At 41.6% G+C, this 21,971-nt stretch overlaps 1 protein-coding gene across 2 annotated transcripts in view; it reads right to left on the minus strand.

The window, feature by feature from the left end:
- The window catches only part of mamdc2a (MAM domain containing 2a), a 113,828-nt gene that overhangs the window by 43,827 nt on the left and 48,030 nt on the right, over positions 1–21,971 (minus strand). For both annotated transcript variants that reach the window (XM_063049040.1, XM_063049041.1), the window contains exons 6-7: positions 17,947–18,200; positions 1,433–1,526 (exon numbers count right to left, since the gene is read on the minus strand). In XM_063049040.1, the coding sequence (XP_062905110.1) occupies positions 1,433–1,526; positions 17,947–18,200 (348 nt within the window). The remainder of the gene's footprint in view (positions 1–1,432; positions 1,527–17,946; positions 18,201–21,971) is intronic.

The following is a 21,971-nucleotide window of genomic DNA, read 5'->3' on the forward strand; positions in this document are numbered from 1 at the left end:
AAGTTGTTTATAAAAAAAGGATAGATTAACAAGAAAATTATTTCTTCATTTGCCGCCAGGTTATCTAGCACAACTGGGGTGAGTGGGCATATCTTTGCCGAATTAATCAAAGTGGATTCTCATTGTGGCAAAGGTTATCCATTGGTTGAGTTTATTGAATGGAAAACAATACCAGTTAAAAAATAGTAAGAACATCTTGTGCCTTTTGTACATCATAATAATTCCATTTTTGGTGAGGTAATTTGTGGGAATAAGCACAAATTGATAATAAAATGAGCCAGCTTTCATTCCATGGTCAAAAAGAACTTGTGATTATCCAAAGAAGGAAATATTCAGGACGGGATGACAAGCTTGTTCAGTGAAGTGGATTCCAAAGAGTTGAGGCCTAGTCAGATATGGATATAGCCAACAACATAAGGAGGAAAAAGGGTATGCATATGCAAGAACCTCTTTAGACCCAGCCAGGGAAACATCATCTCAGCCTTTATCCTGTCATATCCAGTAACAAATGAGATCATCTATCATAATTCTGATCTGTAGACAGTACTAATTCCTGTTAATTTCCTGTCATATAACAAACTTCGCCCCCATGAATCACTTTGGTGAACCTTTGTCACTTTTGCAATTATATCCTTCCTGTGGTGGAGAGAAAAGACAAATACGCAATGTTTATCATCTCAACATAGAGAGTTGAATTGAATAAAGTCAATTCAATTCAGGGAAGAAATGAAAATAAATTTCTTTATTCAGAGAGAAGCGAATCTTGAATCGTCCAAGTGTGGTGTGGAAGGTTAGTCACTGTGTACTTTTAGGACTAATTAGCAGCTTCTTGGAGATCAAAGGGTAAGGGATTAAAGATGTTCCAATGTTAATGGGGACAAATGGCCTACTATTTCTTACATTTTAGTGCAAAATATTAACTCTGCTTCCCCCTCCATGAACGCTGGCTGAACAGCTGGGTTACTTCCAGAATATTTGGTTTTAACTCCATATCACATGTCCAATAACTGACATCAGCAGTGACAGGGTGTGGTCATAGAAATGGAATGGACTCAGGCTGGTTTCACCAACTCCCAATCAATCCACTCCACCACATCCACCACTTCCACTCCACATGCTGCTATCTTCAATTTGGTGACTAGGAACCAAGTTCGGGACTTCTAGAATTCTTTGTGTCTCAGGATTACACTGGGGGAAAGTCATTAATTAAAGAAGGAAAGAAGACTCTTCTAATCAAGATACAGCTATCCATTTATTGGACACAATATTGATAGTCTATTGTTGTTCTAAAAGTTCCCCTTGTCCATGTATGAGCAATGTGAACTGTTGATGCTGTTTGCAAGTTCTCTCCATTGTTGAAGGTAGATATCCATGCAAAACGTCTCTGTGGGATACACAACCTACCATTAAGAAGAAGGATGGAATATCTTACCTGGTTCATTGCTGCAGAAATGTGGAGAGAAGGAAACATCATCCAGTGCAACATAGCCCTCAGTCATGCTGCTGAAGGCAACTTCAAACACCATCTGAAAAAGAAAAATATGTTCTCTATTGCAACCTTGAACAAACTGACATAAGTGCACTAGAAACAGGAGCAGGAGCAGGCCATTTGGTCTTTCAAGCCTGATCCATCATCATTCAGAAAGATAGTCAATTTCTATATCAAGACTGTTACAGGGTCTCAACCTGAAACATCAGCCATCCTGCTGGCTCCCCAAATGCTGCCTGACCTGCCAAGTTCCTCTGCACTTTGCATTTCGAATCAGATTACAGCATCTAAATTCCGTCATGTCTCCACTTTCCAATTCAATCCCTTTATCTTTTAATTTCCTTCGTAACCATAACCTGTCAGTTGAATTCTTGAAAATATTACCCAAGCATGCTCATCCCTCTAGAGAAGGGAATTGCACAGAATATTCATAATTTATTGTAAGAAATTTCTCCCATCTCTACGCTGAATGAGATGGGAAGAAATAAATTATGTTCTGTTTCTAGATTTTTTTGGTTCTAGATTATTCAGCCAAGGAAAACTCTCTCACAGCTGCATGCCAAGAACATTTATACACTTCAATAAGATCACTTTCATTTCTTGGCTTAAGAGAATATAGGCTCATAATGCTGTATCCAACTTTATTATGTTATTTGTTCATCCCAGCAAACCCTCTGCTGAATGTACACAGCTCTCCCTCGTGTTGCCATCCTCCTTCAAGCAAACAGCCCAACACAAAGTATACCAGCAGTGTTTTTCACATATTTTCAATTAATAGCCAAACCCCTCACCACAAAGCATGTGCCATTTGTTTTACTAACATCATAGATTTTCTGTGATATGTGAGCACAGATCCCTCGTAGCGATATCTGGATAAAGATAAACATAAGTAGATTCTACAAATGCTGGAAATCCAGAGCAACACACACAAAATGCTGCAGGCACTCAGCAGGTTAGGCAGCATCTTTGGAAATGAACAAATTCAACATTTCAGGCCAAGACCATTGATCAATAAAGTCCTGATTTTGTCCAGATCAGGGGTTCCCAACCTGTGGTCCTTGGAACCTTCAGTTAATGGTAAGGGTCCATGGCATAAAAGAAGTTAGGAAACTCTGGTCTAGATAATGATATTTGCTAATAGTTTATATTTTCCCAAGTTGTTATTCTTCATAACAAAGTGGACACTTTCATACTTCTACACATACCTCATTCTTGCCAAATCATAAAGCCCATTAGAATTCCCAAACAATCTCCTTGCACCCTCCTAACAGATCATGTTCCCAGTGGCTGGATATGTAATCCCTGTTCCAAATCATGGATATGAATTGTAAAAAGCTGAATGCCAGTCAATGATCCTTGAAACACTCTACCAGTCTGCCAAGCTGCAAACAAGCTATTTCTTTCCACATTGTTCTCCATCAATAACCAATTCTTAATCTATGCCATTGCATAATTCCTAATTCCATGGATCCTAACTTTGTTCAGGAAAACATTTGTGAGGCCCCTTTTCTAATGGCTTCTGAAAGTCTAAACCCATTACATCCCTTATTTACACTGCTAACTACATTCTAGAATTGTGGAACACGAGTTCCTTTTGTGATTTCTCACATTGACTTGCTTGTTATATTCTATCTCAATCACTTTATTAATTACTCTAATAGAATCCTGTCAATTGATGCTGGGCTAATTACTTTTCAGCTTTTCTGTCATATTTGCTCTGATAATGAGACTTCCTGCACAGGAGTTTTTTTTAAAGTGCCTTCCTTCTTCCTGAACCAGGGTTTCCCCTTATCCTTGTGGACAGAGCCCATGATTACATCTCATCCATTCTCCTAGTTTCTCTGTCTCCATTATATCTACTCTGATGACAAGATACTCCACACAGGTGCCTTTGAATTGTCTTCTTCTTTTCCCTGTAACGATGGACGGATTTTCCAACACCACAGCTGAGTCTTCTTTCCAAATCTCTACTCTCATCCTTCTCCTCCCCAACAGAGTATTCCATTGTCCTTACCTTCTAATCAAATAGCCTGTCTCCATTAGTATCAGCAACAACAAAATGTACTTCTAGCTGCCAGGTTATGTCACTTAGTCTCTAGAGATATTCTTTTTTTTCTGCCCATTCCTTCCCCACCTTTTCTACTACTGAAAACTAATATATTTTCTCTTTCGCTGTTTCAACAACACTATCTGTCTTGAACTGTTAATCCAGTTTCTCTCTCCACAGATGCTGCCTGATTTGTTGAGTGTTTTGGGAAATAAAAAAGTTCTGGTTTTATTTCAGATTTCTAGCATTGGCAGCTTTAATGATTTTATTTGGTCAACTTCCTTAACATTCCCTTGTTCTACTTTTCTGAGAAAAGAAATTACTTTTGCCATCTTTTAATTCAAAGGAACTTTGCTGAAATTGAGAAAGTTCTGGAAAATCATATCCAATGCATCCCATTTTTCATCTCTTCTCACCTATGTTCATGGACTGGACCTTCACAGTGCCCTCTGGTGGTAATTCCAGAGATTCACACCCTTCTGAGTAATTTCTTCTTTCTCCATCATTAATTCCTTGTTTTGTAACCCAAGACTGACCCTGCATTGGAGATCTCACACAGGGGAAATACCCTCGACCCCATCCAGTCTGCTGAGCCCTGCCCAAATTTTATCACCACCTTGTTTTAAATGCTTGAGAAATCAAACCTAGTTGATCTAGTCTCTCCTCATACAACAGTCCTTAGCTGTTTTGACCTTCTTGCAAAAAAGGAAGCAGTTGAATACTGAAAAAAGTATGAAATCCAATGAGGACAACCAGCAACTAATATTCTCAATTTCACTCATCATTGGTGGCCAAAAAAAAACTCTCCCTGTGGAAACAACAGGAATTCTGCAGATGCTGGAAATTCAAGCAACACACATAAAAGTTGCTGGGGAACGCAGCAGGCCAGGCAGCACCTCTTCCTAGAGATGCTGCCTGGCCTGCTGCGTTCACCAGCAACTTTTATGTGTGTTGCTCTCCCTATGGTATAGAGCATGAATGTATTTTGATGAAGGATCCTGGATACAAAATGGCCATTGTTTCTCCCGCAGATACTGCCTGATCTACCGAGTGTTTTGCTGTCTTCTTGGAGAGATTAGCATATTTGATTTACAATAATCATGAAAAATTAGGAGAAAAAGAGCAGAAAGAATGAGAATATTTATCAAAGATTTCACTCTAGATTTGAACTGTGGAAATAGCTTAAAACAGAACTTGTTTGGTTGGAATTAAAGTATAATACCGGGAAGTCAATAACAAAGGTGGAAGAAAGAAAGACTTTTTTAAATGTCTTCCATGTCCTTGGGATGTTCCAGAAGACTTCGCGTGTTTCAAATTACTTTTGAAGACAGGAAGCAAAATTTAAACAAAAGTATTATCATCTCTTCCAACCATTAATAAATCATATAGATAAGAGTCAAAATGAGATTATGTGCTGATGGCCTGAAGAAGGAATAAATTCTACGCAAATCACAGCATACTTATATTTTACATGGGACAGGATTAGTATAGAGAGGCATTTGGTTATCAGCATGGGCATAATGTGCTGAAGGGCTTGTGTCTATATCCAATGATTATGAAATAGATAAATAGCAGAAAAATTGAGATGTAAGGCATGATTAAAGGTTTTCCTGAAGGCCTGAAGATACACACGGGTTAAGAATAGTCAAAATAGACAAGGTACAAGTTTCTGAACTGTACCCAGTATGTCCTTAGTAGAATTCTAGTCCTTCAAGGTGAATATTTCCATAGCCTCACTCTTACCCTTCTCATCAACTTCATCAACCCAGCATCCCTCTGCAATCATCACGTTCCTTTGCTTGTGTACTCTCACACATTCCCCCATTCTAATCACCCCATCACTAGTGGCTGTCCCCTCGCCAACCAAGATTAGCTTTGGAATTTGTCCTGGTTCCTCTGATTCTCTCTCCTCTGCGATATTCTTTAAACTCATACATTTGCTCAAGCATTTATCTGCCAGTCATAACAGGTCCTCATGTGACTTAGTGCCTATAGCATAAAGAATGCTCCAGTGAAGAGCACTGCAATATTTCACTCATTCAAAGTGCTGTTTAAGTGCAACAGCCCCAGATCTAATCATGAGACTAAATTGTCACTGACAATACTTTACAAAAAGGCTCAATTAAATTGTAAAGAAGAAAAGGGAATAGTCAAAGAAACACAGAGAAAATAAGCACTAAATAATAAAGGGAACCAGATCAAATAAAATTAAAAGAAACTCTAGAAAATGACAGGAAGTATTCCATCCAGCAAATCACTCCCAATAATCCACTCCTCTTAATATCCAAGGTGCAGTCACCACATTTGAATTTTTCTCCTGAGAAGTATTAGCAAATTGGGGGAAGAGTGCAGAGCTTTAAAATGCCAAGGACTTCCTTTAAGCAGAGATTGGATGAAGGTCTTCAAAAATCATGAAAGGCTTTGATAGACTAAATAAATGACAAAAGGCAGAGAAAAAAGGGCGTACACAGTTGTCTCTCGGTATCCGTGGGGGATTGGTTCCAGGACCCTCCGAGGATACCAAAATCCGCGGCTGCTCAGGTCCCTTATATAAAATGGCGTAGTATTTGCATATAACCTACGCACATCCTCCTGTATACTTTAAATCATCTCTAGATTACTTATAATATCTAATACAATGTAAATGCTATGTAAATAGTTAGTTTACTCTATTATTTAGGGAATAATGACGCTTTGGAGGAGGCTTAATAATACTAATGTCAGTATCTGTGGAGGTTGAGGGCTGAGGATCTTCAAGCGTTGAAGGTTGAGCTTCACAATTGCAGATGCTTTAGTTAGAAACATTGTTATAGGAAGCTGTTTCTTCTTTCTCTTTGCATCATCAAACAAATCTTGCAGTGCTTGTAGGCATGTTGTTATCCCTCGGGTGACACGGGGGCTTAGTTCCATCGAAGGAATGTACTCGAGGATCATATCCTTTAACACTTGCGCCTGTTGAAAAACTGCTGCAAATTTTTGAAGCGTCCAAATTGATGGCTCTGCCTCCTCTAAATCTTCTGCATGATCATCTTCTGTAGAGGATTTCAGCAGACCTTCGAGTTCATCAAGGGCAGCACCAATCGTCCCGAAAGTGAGGCGGGTGTAAGTCGCCTTAATGCACTTGATGGTGATTTGATCAAGTGGCTGCAGCAGTGACGTAGTGTTAGGAGGTAGGAACATCATTTCCACGTTATCGTTGGTGAAGCAGAGAGATTGTGGATGGCTGGGAGCATTGTCAATTATGAGAAGGACCTTGAATGGCAGCCTCTTCTCTTCAAGGTATTTCTTCACTTCCGGAATGAAGCACTAGTGGAACTATTCCAAGAACAAGATGGCCGTCACCTAAGCCTTCTTGTTGTGTTGCCAGAACACGGGCAGGCAATTTTTGTTTTCGTTCTTAAGGGCCCGGACATTGTTTGCTCAGTAGATGAGGCCTAGCTTGATCATGTGACCTGCTGCGTTGCCACACAGCACCAGAGTAAGAAAATCTTTCCAGGCCTTGAAACCCGGGGCCTGCTTGGCACTTTTATGGATGTAGGTACGATTGGGCATCTTCTTCCAGAACAAGCCCGTTTTATCACAATCGAAGACTTGCTCTGGAAGGTAGCCTTTCTCTTCTGTGAGTATCTTGAGCTCCTCTGGGAACGCTGATGCTGCCTTGGCAACAGCCAATGCCGATTCTCCCGTGATCTTTAACTCCTTGAGGCTGTAGCGCTTTACATAGCTAGCCAGCCATCCCTTACTAGCCTTAAACTCCTTCCTCTTGCTCTCCTTAACCCCCTCACAGTAGTGCTCGTAGAGGCTAAGTGCTTTTCATGCATAATTTTGCCATCCACAAGGATATGCTTCTGTGACATGTCCTCTAGCCACACTCTTAATGCTTTCTCAGTGTTCGCAAGCACTTTATCACGAACCAGAGAGACCATTTTGCCGTTGTAGGGGTAGCACTAATACTTCCACGAATTTCAGCTTCTTTCTGCTTTATTGTGTGAATGCTGGATTTGTTCTTACCGCCCTTACGTCCCACTTCAGCAAGTGACAAGCCACTTTTCAAAAGATCTAAGGTTTTTATTTTCTTGGCGAGAGATAGCACTTTACGCTCCCTCTTGGCCTTTGAGGAATTGCCTTGACCACTTAATTGCTTTTTAGGAGCCATTTTTTCAGAGAAACAAAGGGTGCACACAACACAAGTAGCGAACGAACGAGACGCGAGGTGAACGATGCTCAAACAACGAGTGCTGGAGAGAGACTGGGATCTGTGAAATGGCGGGAGGCTACAGCAGGGTATGCCTACACATCACTTCATTCATATGGATTAAGCGTAGTGCTCGGTGTGCGGCAAATTGGAACGTCCTGGAATTTTTTTTTGAATATTTTCAATCTGCGGTTGGTTGAACCCACAGATGCGGAACCCGCGGATACAGAGGGCCGACTGTATTTAGGGTGATTGGCAAAAGAGTCAAAATACAGTGAGTGGAAAAGTTATAGTCTCATAGAAGCCTATGTTCACCTTCTCTGATACTGTTGCTGCTCAGCCCACCAAGTACACACTGAATATCAACCACCTACTTTTACACTAATCATACCCTAACCCATCCCCATATTTCCATTAACTTACCCCAGCACACCACCAAATTGTACCAGTCATCCACACACATGTGGCTTATTAACCTATCAACTGCACATTTTTGGGACACGGGAGGAAACTGGAACACCCTGAAGAAACCCACGTGATCACAGGAACGTCAGGATTGAGCCCAGGTTCCCGGAGCTGCCCCACTGTGCTGGTGCACCTTGTTGTGATCGAGAATGCACTGGCACATTGGAAGCAACTTCAATAGGAGGTTTCAAAGGGAAATTGGAGAAGTAATTGAAGAGCAGGGGACAAAAATTAACTGATCCAAGCATATTTTCTTCTAACACAAGCAAACAGAGTACTGTACCACAAACAACATTAATTCAATCAGGAAAGACTCTAATCAAAGACTATTTAAAGACTAGAAGGAACAGACTGCAGCAACTTCTCCCCATGAAAACAGGTAACTTTTCCAAAATATTTCAGTGATTGTAAAACAGCTAAAATATTATGATCTTCTGATGGGCTCAGTGGACTCAACTCTTAGTATTGCAGGTAAGGCACCTTTAAGTGTACATTGGTACATCACCATGGCTGGAAGGGAGGGAGGAGGGGAGAACTCCAAGCCTGACTAAAATGGTGGAGTGTAAAGTTCCTTCACACGGCATCTTGTTGGCAAATGTACAGTTACCAGAGAACAAGATAAAGGCCCTAAGAGCAAGATTGTTTCTTAAGAGGGAAATGAGAGATTGCAGCGTTCTCTGTTTCACTGAGATGGTTCACTCAAGACATGCTGGATCCAGTGATTAAGCCTGAGGGGATTCTTGATCTAATGGATGGATTGATCTGCGTTAAATTTAGGAAAGGCAAAAGTTGGGGTTTTGTGATTCATGATTAATTCTTCATGGTGCTCAAATGTAGCAAACTTGTCACACTCTTGTTCTCCCGACTTGGAACATCTAATGATTAAATTCCGATAATTCTACTTACCGAGAGAGTTCTCTTCCATGACCCTGACTGTAGTTTACACACCGACAAAGGCTGATGTTAAGCGAGCACTTGAGGTGTTGAGTACAGCAATCAGCAAACCAGAAACAGCCTACCCCGATACCTTTCAAAACATCAGCTGGAAATTCCATTAGATTTGTTTGAAGAAATCTCTGCCTGATAATAATGAAAATATCACCGACAGCACCGGGGCCCCAACACGCTTGGCCACTGTTATCCTACCATCAGAAGTGCCTACCGTTCGTTCCCCAGACTGCATTTTGAGAAGTTTGATCATCTGGCCGTCCTCCTCCTGCCTAGACACAGGCAGAGGCTGAAGGGCAAAACTCCAGAGACAAGGACAACAAAGTCATGATCGCAGGAGGCAGAGGAACTGGTTGACTGGGCTATGTTCAAGGATTCATCAGAGGATCTGAACGAAATTGCCACGGTTATCATGGACCTTATAAAACTGTCATAGATGTGTGCGACCCCACAAACTCATTCAAATCCTTCCCCAACCAAAAGCCCTGGATGAACCAAGAGGTCTACTACTATCTGAGGGCCAGATTAGTAGTGTTCAGATCCGGCGGCCAAGTAAAATACAAGGGGTGCAGCTGTGACGTCTGGAAAGCCACCTCACATGAGAAGTGGCAATTCTGGACCAAACTTCGACCAGAGAAGAATGCTCAACAGATATGGTAGGACTTGAATGTTATCACCTCTTACAAAGTGAAACCAAATGACACATGTGACAATAACGCAAACAACAGGAATTCTGCAGATGCTGGAAATTCAAGCAACACACATCAAAGTTGCCTGCTGCGTTCACCAGCAACTTTGATGTGTGACACATGTGACAGCAAGGTTTTGCTCCCAGATGAGCTCGATGCCTTTTATACTCAGTTTGACCACCAAAACATGAGGCAGCTTCACCAACTCCCACTGAAGACGATGACTCTGTGATTTCAGTCTCTGAGGGCAATGTGAGAGCATCCTTCAGGGGGGTGAACTTACGGAAAGTAACTGACCCAGACAGAGTACCTGACCAAGTACTGAAAAGCTGTACTATTCAACAGGCTGGACTGTCTCCTGATATCTTTAGCAGTTTGAGGTGCCTACCTACTTCAAGCAAGCTTCAATTATAATGGTGCCCAAGAAGAACGTGGTAACCTGCCTCACTGACTTGCATCCACTGTGATGAAATACTTTGAGAGGTTGGTGATGGATCACATTAATTCCTGTCCAAGAAGTGACTTGGATCTGCTCCAATTTGCCTACCATCACAAATGGTCATAGGCTCTTCACTGAACCCTGGAAAATTTGGGCAGCAAAAATTCATATATCAGGATGCTCTTCATTAACTACAACTCTGCAATGAACACTATCATCTCTTCAAAACTAATCAATAAGCTCCTCAGTACCTTCTTATGCAACTGGATCCTTGATTTCCTCACTTGTGAACTCTAGTCAATTCAGATTGGCAACAACATCTTCACAATCACCATCAGCACAGGTGCACACAAGGCATTGTGCTCAGCACCTCAGGCCCCCTCCCCCCCAGCTCTACTTGCTTTATACTTATGACTGTGAGGACAAGTATAGCTCAAATGCCATATTTATAGTTGACAACGCTATTGTTGTTGGCCGAATCAAAGATGGTGACGAATCAACATACAGGAGGGAGAATGAAAATCTAGCTGAATGGTGCCACAATAACCTGCCTCAACGTCAGAAAAAACAAACATCTGATTATTGACTACAGCAGGAGGAAACTGGAAGACTATGAGCCAGTCCTCAGCAGGGAAACAGAGGTAGAGAGGGCCAGTAACTTTAAATTCCTTTGTGTTATCATTTAGAAGTATCTGTCCAGCATGTAACGGCCCTAACAAAGAAGGCATGGCAGTGCCTCTACTTTCTTAGAAGTTTGAGCAAATTCAGTATGCCATCGAAAGCTTTGACAAACTTCATAGATGCACAGTGGAATGTATACTGTCTGGTTGCAACATGGTCTGGTAGGGGAACACCAATGCCCTTGAATGGAAAAACATACAAAAAGTTGTGATATAGCTAAGTCTATCACAGGTAAAGCCCTCCCCATCATTGAGCACATATATATGGAGCATTGTTACAGAAAAACAGCTTCCATCATCAAGGACCCCCACTATCCAGGGCATGCATGCTCTCTTCTTGCTGCTGCTATTTGGAAGGATGTACAGGAGATTTAAGTCCCACACCACCAGGTTTAGGAACAGTTATTACACCTCAACCATCTGTTTCTTGAACCAGAGGGAATAACGTCACTCACCCCAACACTGAACTGGTTCCACAACCTATGGACTCTCTCTCAAGGACTCGACAACTCCTGTTCTCGATATCTATTACTTATTTATTAGTAGGGGAAAGAGATAGGGTGATACAGGCTACTAGGTTCAGGAGGAAAGTCTACTGAATTGGAAAAATCAGCCAAACCTGCAGTACCCAACTCTCATGAATGAGAATTGAAACACAATCTTGTCAGTCAGCGATGACATTACAGCCCGTGGAGCTATGGGCCAAATAACAGCAAGAGCTCAGGTAAGAAATGAGAAAATGTTGGAAATTGTCAGCAGGTCAGTGTATAGAGGGGAAATGAGTTAACAATGCAGGATAATGACCTCTCACCAGAACCAGAAATGGGCAGAAAGGAAATTGTCTTCAGATGCAGAGACGATGGAGTGCTGATGAGGGTGGGTCTGTGATGGAATGAGACCATAAATATACAGAATATGTTGGTACTGACTGAAGGAGTGAGGGTGTTGAAGGGTTGTTAATCACAGTTAATCTTTCTGAAGGAGATATAAATGGAGGGGAGATGAGTGAGAATGGAGATTAGGGGGAAGAAACCACAATGCTGGGGCTTTGAAAGAGAGAACACGGCAGTTGCTGGAACTGTTTTTGAGTTTTGTTCTAATTATGTGTTTAAAATGAATCCCTAGCATTTATTGTATCAAGCTCCATTGGCAGGGATATGTCAGGACACATTAAGAAAGTGCAGGAAAAAGATTCAGAAATTTCCCTGTTGATTGTAATATTAAAGAAACTGGGCTCATTTCAAAATTTTCCAGAAAAGATTACAGGAGATCATGGAATCAAAGAAGTTTACAGCATTGCAGGCTGCTCGACCAAGGGTTGCAAACACTTCCTAGTTCCTGTAGGATATAAGACTTCAACAGAAAGATCAGATACTTAAATATCTGAGGGGCTCTGCCTCCATCATCCTTTCAGGTAGTGGTTTCCACACCACGTAATGCTTTGAATGAAAATACATTCCCTAAGTTCCCAATAAAGTGAGGTAGATATTCTAAACTCTATGAAGGTTTAAAACCAGGAAAGGTTATTCTTTGCAGGGAGTTTTCAGTGTTGAGCACATTCTTACATAAGGGATTGTTAAGACATTGAATGCTCTGAAAGAAGAATTGGCTTTTATGAGTGGGTAAATTGTGTATGAGGTTATGAGAAAACAGAGTTTGTGAAAATTGCAGCTCCTTCAAGGAGTTTCTATGCTTGAGATGTTTCTGTGCTAAAAGTAATACATTTCCTTGCAAAACTATTCCCTATAAGTTCAGAACTTCACACCTGTAATACATAATAAATGTGTGCATGTCAGTTTATTTAAAGTGTCTGAATTGACAAATTCTAAAAAGTCTTCCAATGTAATAAGCAAGTAATTTCAAATTAAATCTAAATAGAAGTTTCTGCCTTCACATTCTTCCATGTACCCAGAGGGCCATTTCCAACACCCTGAACACTCATTTGAATGGGAAAGCCTTTTAGGACTGTTCCATTTTACTCATCTCATGCAGTTGGTCCAAGTTCTGCCCCTTCGTTCTGGAAACTTTTACTTCACAATCCACTAATCTCCCATGACGATATTGTTTTTTCATGTTGAGAAACCTGTCATGTGAATATATGTTACTGTAACGAGAAGCTGACTGGGACACCAGATGAGTTCACTCAGGCACTAGCCCTGCAGACATCTCAACGCATTCCAGAGAGAGGAAAAAGTAATCAAGCTTTGATAGGTCAGCATTTGGAATCAGAGAATGTTGCATCTTAAGTGCTATTTTAGATATTAAAAATGCACTTGAAAGCACACACATCTCCAATAAATCACAAGCACTAAAATCTGAAATGGAAGCATAAAATGCTATGATGGTGCTTCACATCAATAACAGCAGATTGATTATTGTTTAGGCCGGATGAGTTAAATGTGCACTTCCATTATATAAAGTGAGTGACACCAGCAGTCCTGCGAGCAGAGCACTGTGTCACACTGTCAGAGACCCGAGTTCATTCCTGCCCTTGCATATTCTCCCTGGGTGGTAATACTGAAACTTTATAGGGCATTGGTCAGTCCGCATTTGGAATATTGTGAGCAGTTTTGGGCACCATGTCTTAAAAAGGATGTACTGGCATTGAAGAGGGTCCAGGGGAGGTGTACAAGAATAATCCCAGGAATGAAAGGGTTACATATGAGGAGTGTTTGATTGCTTTGGGCTTGAACTTACTGGAGTTTAGTACAGTATTAAAATTGTTTAAACAGCGTTGCCAAATCTGACAGAATATGCAGCTGAACAGACTACAATCAATTCCTCTAGAAAAAAGGGTGGCTCAGTGTTTGGTATTTTGAAATCTGTTGTGAATATGTGTCCATGTGAGAGGGAAGACCATAACCTGAGGCCAACAATGTAAGATGGATTCTAGAGAATCCACTGCGGATTTAAGGCGGCCTTTATCCTACAAATGGTGAAACCTTGGATCTCATTCATACCGATGATGGGGGAGGTGACTTGCAGAAAAGCAGATATATGGATGCTCAACATGGAGAAAGGCACAGAGGGAAAAGCTGTTAGAGAGAGACACAAAAGGAAAAGGAGGATGGCAAGGAGAGCTGAACGAAATGTAATTTTTATTTAACAGCCTTCGAAGTTATTTGGTTGAATTCATTGCATTTTTCACCAGATACTAATGGCAAGATCAATCATTAAAAAGACAACAGTGCCACAACATGGACATGTCCATCATGGCTCCTCGAACTGCCTCCACCGTCACATTGGCTGACTGGGAGTCAGCACCACAAAATGTGGTCAGACTACAACAGCTGAGTCCTGCAAATTGCAATGAAAGTCTGACTATGCTTTAATTCAGACTGCACAGTTTCAAGATTCAAGATTCCAGATTGCTTATTGTCATTCTTCAGTACACGTGCGTAAAGGAGGACGAAATGTTTGAACTCCTCTTGGTAGCAGCAGGGCACATGAAAACACAAGTAAGATAACAACTGTGTCAGCGTAGGTATGAGGTGCGGAGAGTAGGTAAAAAGTGGCAGTGCATGGGGAGATGAAAGGCGATTAGGGGGTCAGGGAGAGGAGAGGCTGATGTGGATGTAGTGGTGGTGAGGGTTAATGGATGGAGGTGGTAGTCAGCCTGACGACTTAGAGGAAGTAACTGTTTTTAAGTCCAGTGTTCGTGGAGTGGATGCTGTGTAGCCTCTTCCCTGATGGGAGTGGGACAAACAGTCCATAAGCAGGGTGGCTGGGATCCTTCATGATATTGCTGGCTATTTTCTGGCATCTTTCTGTATCCACATCCTTGAAGGTGGCTAGGCTGGTGCCAGTGATGCATTAGGTAGTTTTAGCTAACCTTTGAGACATGCTGGGTTCCAGTAGAAGCCATTTCACAAGCTTTGTATTGTATTCATTCAAAGGAATGATCTATGATTTTGGCGGGTGGGCATGGAAGGAATAGGTTAATTCAGCACTTGGAATACTGTGTACAGTTCCAATCACCACGTTCCAGGAAGAATGGAACAGCATTGAGAGGATGTGAAGGAGATTTACGAGGATGCTGGCAGGTCTGGAGAAGTGTAGCTATAAGAAAGGATGTCTTATTTCACTGAAATGAAGGAGGCTGAGCGGAGGTTTAATTAAGATTCTAAAAATGATGAGAGATAGTGAAGGGGTAAATGTAGAGATCCAATCCCCTTTAGCAGTGAAATCAATAACTACAGGAGTTGGCAGAGGGAGCTGAGAGGAAAGTTATTTCAATTAACAGCTGGGGGGGGTGGGGGGGGATCCAGAATTCACTGCCTGGAAGTGTAATGAAGGCAAAAACCTAGGTAACTGCTTGATAGGCACAAGATTGTGAGCTAAGAGTTAGGAAGTGGGTTTAACCCACGGCCATTTTTAGCAAAGATAGACGTAATGAACCAAATCACAATTCTTCATGCCTTGCTTACATAATGTCCTTTGAGTTTTGACAGGCACCTTCCTCCTTTCAAATGCAAGGGTTGAATATTTTTTGCGAGTATATGAAATATCTAACAGACTAAATACTACAGGCACTCCTTTAGCATTACCAAAACTCTAAATCATTTTACGGCAGATGATGTCCTGACTGTCTATGGTATATTCATGACAAAGCAGTCCAAATCAAAGAAAGGTTTTGGATAACTCCCAAGTCACCAAACAAAATGTGGATTCAAGTTGAAGTCAACTGCCGGAGACTGCAGCCCACTTAGATAAACAACCCTGTGATGCCTGCTGTATATATTCTAACTTGCAGCAGGTCAATATTTCCTTAAAAATATACCACCTAACCTGTAGAGTCTTTGAAATGTTTATATGTACAAGAAATATAAATGAGATTGGAACTGACTTGTTGATTAATCTTATTATTAAGATTTTCCGACAACCCTTGAAGATTTCTATTCTTCTCTAATTCGGAACTCTACTGTGTTCCCCACTCAGAGCCTTTTTGACTAGGCCAGAACTCAGTGCCTAAGTAAAGCAGGTGATGGTCAACCACCTTCTTAAATTACTGTAACCCCTCTGATGAAGGTATTTCCACAATGCTGTGCATAGGGAATTCCAGAATTTAGACTCAGTGACCATGAAAGAGCAATGATTTAGTTCCAAATGTCAATGGAGTGCAACGCTGAGAGAAAGCTGCAGGTGGTGATGTATCTATGCACCCAAAGCCCTTCTCCTTCGAGTAGATGTGGACTTGCTGCATGTCATGTACTCAAGGGATTTTTTTTTTGATGGTATCAACTGCAACCATTAGGAGTTGGTGGTCAGAGGCCACTTAACCCATGTGTGAATGTTGTACAGTTTTTCCCCACATTCAGGCTTGGGCTTCTTCATTGCTGAGGAGACGTGAATGCAATTGAATGTTCCATGCACAAGCATCCCCACTTCTGGTCATTGATGAAGCAGTCAAGACGGTTGGGCTCAGACCACCGCCCTGAAGAATTTCCACAGTAATAATCAGCATTCACGAAACCCAACCATCTTCCTTTCTATGAGACACTTCTCCAATCACTGAAGTGTTTTCTCCTTCACACTTATTGACTAGTACAGGGAGGCAACAGGTTGGCCACGATGAATTGGGCCAAAAGGCTTATTTCTGTGCTGTAAAATCAATGGCTTCCATTTCATCAGCATTCCAAAATGGATCATTCACTTGGGAATTCTAGATGAACCCAGTTTCATGTGCTTTAGTCCTAATCTTTTCCTTCACATGTTGGGTTCCATCACTGAGAACAGGAATATTCTTGAATTAGTTGTTTAATTGTCTACCGCCATTCATAACTAGATGCAGTAGGACTACATAGCTTTGCTTTGCTCTCTTGGTATAGGATTACTTAACATGAAATACTTCAAGCTATTTTTGCAGTGTTGCAGTTTCACTAGTTTGCCACATTTTTGATATGTATGGCACTGCTCCCAGCATGTTCTCTGCATTGCTTATTAAACAAGGGATTTCCCCCTGTCATGATAATTATATAGACTGAAGGACCTGCTAGGACTTGAAGTTAGAGCTTGTGAGGTTGCACATTTCCACTATTGCCAACACAACACAATGGAAGGTGTCACCAATATGAAGATGGGAATTTGGCACTTCAGGTAAAGTGAGATGGTCAATTCTGTTATGCAGAGTCACATTTGCCACAAATAGATTGGCAAGAACGAGGTCGATCAGGTTTGTCCTTTGTGTTAGTTTGTTCATTATCAAACACAAATTCAGTTTGGGCATTATGTCCTTCAAGAATCTGCCAGCTTGCCCCATGGTGGTGCTACCAAGCCTGCCTTTGTGATGGGCAATGAATCCTCCCATCCAGAGACAAGCTGTGTCTTTGCTACTCACATTTTTTCATCATGGAAGGGTACTGATTCATCAGCACAGGGAGGAAAGGAGATGATAATCAGGAAACTTCAATGCTCCATGGGGTGCAGAGTCACTGCTGAAAATCGCTGATGGGTTTGTCCTGCCAGAGGGCAATACGTCCAGGGAATGTGATGGAGGATTCAGGTACATTGTCTCTACCTATGATTCTACAAGGACAGCAATACCAGGTTACAGACTGAGATGGCAGTAAACTTATACACCAGTATCAGTCATTTGTGAGGAGGACTTTGCAGGTAGACTGAGCTGGCAATAAATTTACCACATTCAAATTCAGTTCTTAAGTCAATGCAAAGTAAAACAACTTGCTTAAACCAATTTCCTTTAATATAGGACTGATGACACAACTAAAACATTTTACCCCAGTTAACAGTCAACCACATTGCTCTACCACTGACATCCCTGCCTCAGCTGGCAGGACTATAAACTCCAGACTTCATTGACTGAATTTCTCTTCCTCTCCACCTCATCATTCCTTAAAACTTACTCACTGTCCTGACCAGAATATCCCAATATATCCTCATGTGGCTTCTTCAAATTTCCTTTGTTAATGCTCCAGTGAGAACCTTAGCATGCTTTACTATGTCAAATGTAGAACACTGTAATAAAAAGACTCACCTGAAATGGATGTGAAGCTTTAATATTCACCTTGACCAAATTCCAGTTGTATGTCGACTGATTTGCCCGCCACACCTCTTCATAATGACCGATTCTGTCCTTGGTGTAAACCACAAAGAAAGTAGTATGTTTCTGATGAAGTTGGTAAAAGAAGGACAGACATCCAGATAGGGCGGAAATTGTCACCGGTGACATCAACTGAGCTACTTCGTGCAAATGTGTGGCATAAATTGAGTCAACGTACATATAGTGACCTGCAAGAACAATGCGATTGTAAAGAGGATTATGAAATAATAGTAACAGTCATACAGCAGTCTACAGAAATAGATATGCTGCACAGTAGTTTAATTCAAATCTAAACATTTGTTATGTTTATGATACTGGGAAGCTGGGTGGCCGTGAGTAACACACATGAACGATGGAGAGGTGAGGAATAAACATGTGGCTGTTTATTTTACTAGTGAGTCATCTACTGAATATACTCTCATATTACAATCACTACATAACACACACGGAAGCCTGATAGCAACCCATAAGGGTCGAACTATATATGAATACATAACATATCCCTTCCCCCTTGTCTTAAAGGTTTCTCCCCCTTCCCATACACAGACCAACTGCTGAACTATTAGCATTCAATAGAGTAATCATCAAATTCAACTCACAACAAAAAAGTATTTCTTTCTAAACAAGGGAAAGAGGGTAGACCGTCTGTATTCCCAGATAGAACCCTGGAGGTTATTCTGCCCCATGTGCTAAGGTTTAGTCACTAAACTACAGATTCAATCTGCCTGGAGGCTGCCCATTCCTGTGAAGGCCCCAGTGACCTGGGGATGACACCAAAGAGTTTTTATCTCTTGGTGGTGTATGTATAGATCCTAGCTTTGGTACTGTATTGTCAGGAGGGGCACCTCAAAGCACGGGTGATGGAGGAGCACTGGCTGTGTCATTTGACCTTACATGAGGTTCTGCGGTCGTTTTCTCAGAATCCTGCTCCAGTACTACAAAATGGACCTGGATTCATCTTCTGTTTGTTAATCTCCACTTTAACATGTACCATGTCCCTCAATGGAACAACCTCACCAGTGTAAGTCTTTAAAGTCAACCTTCCCCCTTCTGGGGTGAGATGCTACAACTTCTTCCTGGAAATTGTCTCTGATACCAGTGATACTGCAGTACCCATGTCCACCAGCATCCTTACTATGGGCCCATCCAACCACAGGATCACATAATAGCCATCTTTGTGTTTGGAAATAGATAAAACATGCAAAGCTATTCAACCACAGAATGAGAGTCACTCAGTTCACCTTCAGTATGTTCCATCACCTGTCCCTTTTAGTTTTTCCAAAACTCGTTTTTCTTTACTACAGTGTTTTTGGTTGACAGGCATGTTCAATATGTCCCTTTTTTGCCATGGCTTCAGCAATCTATATCCTTATGTTAGCAATCTTTTGCTGAATACCTAGTTTTGCCCAAACAGTAACATCAGTGGAAATATTATGAACTTTTCTGAGTTGCCTCACTATGCAGACCACAAGCGAGCTTATAGCATAACTGACGTTCGACGACTGCCCAAAATCATAGCGTTCAGACAATTGCTTCAGCACTGCCACAACTGTGAAATAGGCTCGCCTTCCTCTTGGTTCCTTTTATGAAATCTAAACTCTCAGCAATAATCAAAGGTTTAGGTGAACAGTGGTTCTTTAAGACTTGAACTATGTCCACTTAAGGCTTATGATCAGGCTTAGCAGGTTGCACTAAGTCAGGTTGAAGGCTACCCAGACAGAATATAAAGTGCTGCTCCTCCATCCTGAGGGTGGCTTCATCCTTGCATTAGAGGAGGTCATGGACCAACATGTCCGAACGGGTATAGGAATCAGAATTAAATGCCCTACCTAATGGCATGAACATTGAATTCTCCTTCTGGTAAAAAAAAAAATTACCCTCCCTGTCTCCTCTTCTTCTATTCGCCATTCTGGCCTTTTACCTCTTCTCACCTGCCTATCACCTCTTCCTGGACCCTCTCCTCCTTCCATTTTTCCTAGGTCCACTCTCCTCTCCTATCAGATTCCTTCTTCTCCAGTCCTTTACCTTTCCCACCCACCTGTCTTCACCTATCACCTTTGTGCTAGCCTACTTCCCCTCCCCCCCCCCCCCACTTTTTATTCTGGCATCCTCCCCTTTCCTTTCCAGTCCTGGAGAAGGATCTTGGCCTGAAATTTGACTGTTTATTCACTTCCTTAGATGTTGCCTGACCTGATGAGTTTCTCTGCATTTTGTGTGTGTTGCTTTGGATTCCAAGCATCTTAGATTTTTCTCGTGTTTCTGACCTATATTTAAGGTATCTTCTCTCCTTTAACCAATTGTTTATGCTATGCTATTCCTTTTCTAAAGTTATTATTGAATTTGTTTCTGCCATCCTTTCAGGCAGCTTTCGGCTTGGTCCAGTATCCATTAATGTCAATCGATTAACAAAAATCTATCAATGCCAGTTTTGAAACTAAAAACCTCCTTTACTCAAGGGAGGTACCAGAGGATTGGAGAATAGCCAATGTTGTTCTGCTGTTTAAAATAGGCTCTAAACATAAACGAGGAAATTATAGGCTGACATCAGTTGTGTGAAACATTGTAAGGTATTCTAAGGGACCACGTATATAAGTACATTTGTATTTGGATAAAACATAGAATATAGAATAGTACAGCACAGTACAGGCCCTTCAGCCCACAACATTGTGCTGACCCTCAAACCCTGCCTCTCATATAACCCCCCACCTTAAATTCCTCCATATCCTGTCTAGCAGTCTCTTAAATTTCACTAGTGTATCTGCCTCCACCACTGACTCAGGCAGTGCATTCCAGGCACCAACCACTCTCTAAGTAAAAAACCCTACTCTAATATCCCCCTTGAACTTCCCACCCTTTACCTTAAAGCCACGTCCTCTTGTATTGAGCAGTGGTGTCCTGGGGAAGCGGTGCCGGCTGTCCACTCTATCTATTCCTCTTAATATCTTGTATACCTCCATCATGTCTCCTCTCATCCTCCTCCTCTCCGTTTAGACATGGACTGATTAAGGATAGTCTGCATGGCTTCGTGTGTGGTAGGTCATGTCTAACCAATCTTATAGAGTTTTTCAAGGAAGTTACCAGGAAAGAGGATGAAGGCAAGGCAGTGGATGTTGTCTAAATGGACTTCAGTAAGGGTCCTACATGGGAGGCTGGTCAAGAAGGTTCAGTGGCTCGACATTCAAGATGAGGTAGTAAATTGGATTAGATATTAGCTTTGTGGGAGAAGCCAGAGAGTGGTAGTGGAGGGTTGCCTCTCTGACTGAAAGCCTGTGACTAGTGGAGTGCCACAGGGATCAGTGCTGGGTCTATTGTACTTTGTTATCTATATCAATGATCTGGATGATAATTTGGTTAACTGGATCAGCAAATTTGCAGCTGACACCAAGATTGGGGGTGTAGTGGACAGTGACAAAGGCTATCATGGCTTGCAGAGGGATCTGCATCAGGAGGAAAAAACTCTGGCAGATAGAATTTAATACAGACAAGTGCGAGGTTTTGCACTTCAGTAGGACCAACCAGTGTAGTCTTACACAGTGAACGGCAGGGCACTGAGGAGTGTGGTAGAACAAAGGGATCTGGGAATACAGGTACATAATTTGTTGAAAGTGACATCACAGGTAAATAGGGTTGTAAAGAAAACTTCTGGCACGTTGACCTTCATAAATCACTCTACTGAGTACAGGAGGTGGGATGTTTTGCCGATGTTGTATAAGACGTTGGTGAGACCTAATTTGGAGTATTGTGTGCAGTTTTGGTCCCCTACCTACAGGAAAGATGTAAATAAGGTTGAAAGAGTGCAGAGAAAATTTATAAGTATGTTGCCAGATCTGGAAGACCTGAGTTATAAGGAAAGATTGAATTGGGTAGATCTGTATTCTGCTGTGTACATACATCTACTGATGCTTCTGGACACATCTTCAGTGATGTTCCTGGAATCATTGGGTGTTTCGGGTCTTTCA

Source organism: Mobula hypostoma, chromosome 5, assembly GCF_963921235.1.
Source record: "Mobula hypostoma chromosome 5, sMobHyp1.1, whole genome shotgun sequence".
In the NCBI taxonomy this organism is placed as follows: domain Eukaryota; kingdom Metazoa; phylum Chordata; class Chondrichthyes; order Myliobatiformes; family Myliobatidae; genus Mobula; species Mobula hypostoma.